General features: G+C 45.5%; 1 protein-coding gene across 8 annotated transcripts in view; it reads right to left on the bottom strand.

Moving 5' to 3' along the window:
- ZDHHC8 (zinc finger DHHC-type containing 8) overlaps window positions 1-6,000 on the bottom strand; it is a 121,472-nt gene that overhangs the window by 35,154 nt on the left and 80,318 nt on the right. For all 8 annotated transcript variants that reach the window (XR_001874928.1, XR_001874927.1, XR_001874929.1 and 5 more), the window contains one exon: window positions 155-276. Coding sequence is in view for 4 of the 8 variants with exons in the window: in XM_017815491.1 (XP_017670980.1) it covers window positions 155-276 (122 nt within the window). In the remaining 4 variants the exon portion in view is untranslated. The remainder of the gene's footprint in view (window positions 1-154; window positions 277-6,000) is intronic.

Genomic DNA, 6,000 nt, shown 5'->3' with positions numbered 1-6,000 from the left:
TCCACTGCGCAGGCTCGAAGGGTTAATGACCTTTCCCAAATCTTCGCTCGCGAAGACTGGCCATTATTATAGTGTGTTTGGATACCCGGCTCCTCCTTTGGTTTGGATTTCAAACCCACCCCCTCACACACACACCAGTCCCATTCTCTGTTACCTCGGGGGAATACTCCAGGGTCCATGAAAGTTGCCATGCTGAAGTTTGCCAGTACAAACAAGAACACGAGCCCATTGTACACTGGGATGGCTGGGGAGATGGCTTTTGTCAACCAGGGGCACCTGTGGAGAAGAAAAGTTTTGGGTCAGGGCTCTTTCAGCTGTACCACGGAGTTCTGCCCGCTCACCATCATCTCCCCTCGGGCCCTCCCCACGGCCATGAGCAAGGCTGGATCTGCAATGGAACAGAAATTTCCACAGAGCCACTCCAGTGATCACTGCAACACCCTCTGTAAAGCTGCTTTGTTCCAGAGCACAGAAAGCTGTGAACCATTGTTCACAGGGCTCACAGGCCTTTCCACCCTATTGCCTTATTTGCAACCTGGCTACTCAGAGTTTTGCTACTCTGTGTAAAGCTTCATCCCATTGTTGCATTTCTGTCACCTTCCCTACAGCCTTGTTGCAGTTGGTGTTACTTTCAATTTTCACTGGGGTAAAGCAGAACAGGATTCAAATCACTGATCCCCAGAGCAGGGGCAAAGAGAATCACACTCCCTTCTCACTAAGCTTCCAGGACTGGTTTGCAACACTCAGAACCAGCGCTACAAAACCTCTCCTTGGGGGAAAGCTTTGTCAGACCAAGCAGGGGCTTTGCAGGTGTCAGCAGAATATAAAAATGTAATATCAAAATGAAAGTGGAGGGCATCCCACAAATGAACAATTTTCAGAAACACCAGAAACACTTGTTGCTCACCTGGTGAGAACTGAGAGGAACTGAAGACAAAGGGTGAAGGAGGAAAAAATAGGAGACTTTGGGGAGAATATGGAGAAATGGCTGTCAGTTATAGGAAAATTGTTCTAACTGCAAAGAAAGAACACTTCTCAGCAGCAGAGAAGGGCAGGAGCAAGGCAGCAAAGAGCCTGCCTTGCAAGGAGCTTCTCCCAACAAAAAGCAGAGTTGCATTCACTCAGCCATTCACAGCCTCTCCAAACACCACAGCAAAGCCACTGCTCTTGTCTGCAGGAGGACGTTGGGTGTTACAGGGTTGCAGAAGGAAAAAATCTGATCAATATCATGAATTTTGCAAATATAAATAAGGAATAACGTAGGACCAAGTATGTCTTTGAAAAAAGACCCCTGACTTTCTCCTCAGATTTCCACCTGCCTTGCCAGGCAGGGACTCCTCCAAAGCTGCCAAGCAGCCACTCAGCAGCAATGCCTTGCTGCCATTAGCACAAATCCTACCCTGGCCCACATCTTCTGCATGGTATTTTGCCTGAATTACATCCCCAGTTGAACCTGGTTGTCTGCCAGGCTGAGGGCTGCAGAAAGAAGGAAAAAACAACAACAGACAAGCAGCCTTCTTCCAGATCTAATTCTCACTGGGCCTGCTACTGAGAGGCTGTTCTGAACAGCTGAGAAGGGCGTTGTTGACCTTGAAGGGACACTGTTAAACATGCTCTTGTGGCCACTGGTAGAAGGGCACCACACTTTCTTCTCCCATTTCCTGGTGAGCAGTAAGGGAAAAGATTGTTTTGTGCTCCCTTCCTCTTTGTAGCCGGGCTTTTAACACGGCTGCAAACTGCCTTCAAAAGGACCTTTCCCTGTGTGTGCTTCAATCAGCCCCACCTGCAGTGAGGAAAAGATGGACAAGTCCTACCCAGGGTGAATGAACTGTAAAGCCAAGAGTAAGAAACCTCTGTGGCCAGGGCCAAACCTCCAGGCTGACTAGGGCAGAAGGACAAACCAAATCAGCTGAAGACAGCTTGACACCACCAGGTACCCTAAGACCCTTCCACGCCCCAGAGGTGGAACTTCAACAAGCAGCGAGTCCTGCTGACCTGAGTCCTGCTGACCTGAGTCCTGCTGACCTGCTGCCACGCTCAGTTTGCCTCAGAGCAGCTGCCAGTGACTGCAAACCAAAGCAAGGCAGAAGTTCCTCCCTTGCCAGGGAATGTGCTGCAGTGACCTTGCCAGGCACTGTCACTAACAACAGTTTCTGCCACATCCTTTGGAGGAAAGCAAAATAAATCCTTAAGTAAGCGGTTATAGAATCAATTCTACTCAGGGAAGGGTTCTTCCCTCTAAATTATAGTAAAATTAGATTCAGTAATGGGCATGACTGACTTAATTTCTTCCCTTGAAGAAGCTGCCTACACAGAGAAAGATTATGAAGTTCCCCATTGCTTGTCAAGCATGGAGGAGAGATTTCCTTGGCAGTAGAGTCACAGAAGTTGGCAAACTAAAGGACAGGAAACCCTTTCTTACAGACAACTAGTTACTCTGAATGAGATTATAACGAGAGAGACTGTCTCAGATGATTAATGCAAGCATTTGTTAACATTCTCCTTTGTGATTTACTTTGTCATGTTCACAACAAATATATCAAAATATTAAGAAAAACTTTAGCCATAAGCTAAACTGAACAGCTCATTTAATGGCTGAACAGTGTATCTGAAAAGACTTCATGGAAGTTGAAATACAGGATAGAGTGAGTCACTGTACATACTAGCCACAAGGTCAGCTCACAATCCTTCCATCTCTTCTTCCCAGAATCTTTATGCAGCATCACAGACTACATAAAATTAGATAGAACAAAAGGGGCCTCATTTGTGAACTAGACTGGCCAATAAAAACAGATGTGGAGATCAAGTCCTGGCTTGTAACTGTAAAAAGGTCTGAAAAAGAAAATAAAACTGGTACTAGGATTCACAAAAATGATGCATCTTCTCCACTAATGCACACACAGTTTTAGGCAAAATAACAGAAACTCTAATCCAAGGCTAGCAGGTTGTTTTATCACTAATCCATTATGTAAATCTGGATTCTGCCCCTCTGCCTCAAGAAAGAATCTGCAGAAATGTTTGAGTGGGACCTGTAGTGAGTTTCTTTTTACTTTGTGCATATCCCTTCTCCAGGAGATCTTCCAGCAGCAATTATGCCTATCCATGGGACAAATCCAGCTGAACTTTTTTGCTTTTTCCTAACAGAAGTTGCTGTGAATTTAGATAAACACAGGATCCAAAGCTTTTTTTGGTTGGTGAACCCAAAACAGTTATTTTATATATATGTGTGTGTCTCCTACTCCAAGTTAGTTTGGATCCTTCACTTGAACCAGAAGACCTGAAGGGTAATGTTGCTACAGTTCAGGTACAAGCCATGCTACATCAGGAACTGCTCAGCAGAGGAACTTCCCTTGGCTTTGTTTACCTTGGAAACCCAGGGCCAGCACAGAGCAATCCCAGAGATAATTAGGGATCTCAAATTCTTCTCAAAGAAGCACACAATTACACAGGCAGCATCTCCCTCATAATTATACTTCTCTTACATAGAGTGACTCTGTTCATAAGTCAGAGGAGAGTAATTCAGGGTGACAGATTTAATCTCATTTATCCTATTTGCTCCTGAAACCCTATCCTAATAAAACGGAAAGTTAAAAAGATTAACAAATAGGATCACACAACTTGCTGGGTGTCAGAGAGACTTAGCATGATCAGCTGCCTTCCTCTGCTAAATTAAACAACAAATAATCCTTTCTGCTCTTTTGCTTGGTGCTTTGTAGCAAGACATGTTTGTGTCTTGTAATTATAGTTCACCTATAATTAAGTAACTGAATAGGACAGTTCCCTTGAATCCTGCTCTAAATTAAGATTGGTGTTTTTCATTAAAACCTTACACATGCTTAGAGAGGCAGCAGGCCACAGAGGATGGAGTCTAGGATTTCAACAACCAGGTTTTAGTCTTGGCTCTGACATGGGCTTGCAGAGGAACCAAAATCTATCTGCTTCCCCCCCCAGCCCAGTTACACATTTTGCAAATGAGACCAAACTACTGCCCCTTGCTTTTCTTGTGCAGTGCCCAGAGAAGATGTGGGAACCTCAAGACTACAGATAGGCATCCAAGCTTTGGATATTTATCCACACCTAATAAGAAGCCCCCAAGGATTGTCTAATTGGCTGCTCAGCTCACACATCCTCCCCTCACCTCAAACAGATGGCAGATGTGCAACAAAACAATTCATTTCTGCACAAATCACAAGGCATGGGGTTATAACATGGAAAAGAAACCATCTCTTAATTCAACTTCTTCCATCATTACAGTGGTAAAACAGTAAAGTGAAATAATTGCTTCAGTGCATGCAAGGAGAAGCAGCTCAGTGAAGTACAGACTAATTAGATAAGAGGGGTCAACAAGCAAACATAATTTGACTAAGCAAGAGTACTGATTTCCCTGGAAACTTTCGGACAATGTCCATAAGTCTGCAGCAGCCTGTCCTGGCTTGATTCCTCTCCAGGAGTTTCTGGCCAAACCCCGACTATTAAGAACATGTGAGTACTGTAAAACCCATGTAAACAGTTTCTGAACATCTAACCAAAGGTTTAACATTTCTAATCTCAACCCCAGACCCAGCAACCCTGGGAGCTGGCCCTGGCCCTGGGCTGCTCAAAAGCTGCCCCGCCCTGTCAGGCCCAGCAGTCAGGATGGCTGGGAGGGACAGCACAGGAGGGACAGGCACAGAGGGCAGAGTCCTCCTCACCCAGCACGTGCCAACAGGACCAGAAATGACAGGGCTGTCAACTGACTGACTCTGAACACCCACACCGGAGAGGAATTTGGAATTAGATGCCAGCATTGCACCTAAAGGCCGTTCCACCAGTGTGTATGTGGGACAGAGAAGGTGCCAGACAGCAACCTGAAGGCTCTACATGGCCCAGTCTGCAGCACGGAGCAGGGAAGGGCAGAGCTCTTTTAGTCTTCAGCAGTGCAAATCTAACACATTTCTCACATTTCCCAATCTGGGTGAGATTTTTCCATTTATATGCTCTTTCCTACCCTGAAATCACAGAAAAGTACCTTTCTGGAATAGTAACAGAAGGGGGAAAAAAAATTGCTCATTTTTCCATTTTTTGTCACCACCAAAGATAGCTTGGAGATTACTGTACATCCAAAAATACTTTCCAAGGTGCTGAGACATCTGTAGGTTTAACAAGGCATCACTGGAAACAGTCAGGAGAGAATTTATCTGAGTGCCATAACCAATGGGAAGCAGAACAGCAGGTCTTGTGAAAGTAGCAGGAGGTTCTGGATAGCCAAGTCCTTTGCTCAGCTCTGCACATCAGATTTTGATAAATGAACTAATTTCTGCAGCACATCTTACTCACTGGCAAGACTGCAGATAATATATCGTTGCCATAGCATTCCACTGTCACTGTGAGCACAGCACCACTGAGAGAAAGTGATACCAAGGAAAAGGATAACAAATACAAACGTTAACAAAAAATGGGGGAAGGACAAGTAAACACAGGAAAATTTATCCCTGAAAAGCAGTAAATTGTGAGAGCTGAGTGCTCCATGGAGCAGCTCATGCTGGCCATAAATGGGAGCTATCAAAACATTCACCCTGAGTTTTCAGGTGCAATTATTCATCACTCAAAATGCCCAGCTCTTTACTTGCACCTCCCATGGAAGGCATTCATTGCACACTGACTGCGAGGGATAGACAGGCTGGATTTCAGAGGACACAACAACATGTTTGTATCAGGGGAAGGATGATGCTCACATCAGAGGCAGAAGGTCTTCACAGCACTTCCAGTGTCTGATGGGCACGAGCAGTGTCACCCAGAGCAGCAGTAAATGCCCCAGTGCCCCAGGGAAGGAGCCGAAGGCCAGTGCAGGGTAAGTCAGAGCAGATTCCAAGTGCAGGTACACAGAGGCAGTGCAAAGATCCACAGACAAACCCCCTTGGTTTCCTTTCTCAGCCCTGGACTTTGCAAAGCCTGGGAGAGGCAAGGCCAAGTGTAGTGCAGGGCTTCTCAGCCAAGCACCAACCCTTTATCAGCACCATG

The sequence above is a fragment of the Lepidothrix coronata genome, unplaced genomic scaffold, assembly GCF_001604755.1.
Source record: "Lepidothrix coronata isolate B3197 unplaced genomic scaffold, Lepidothrix_coronata-1.0 Scaffold51, whole genome shotgun sequence".
Taxonomy (NCBI): domain Eukaryota; kingdom Metazoa; phylum Chordata; class Aves; order Passeriformes; family Pipridae; genus Lepidothrix; species Lepidothrix coronata.
Note: the sequence above shows the minus strand (reverse complement) of the source record. Positions and strands in the feature narration are given on the sequence as shown.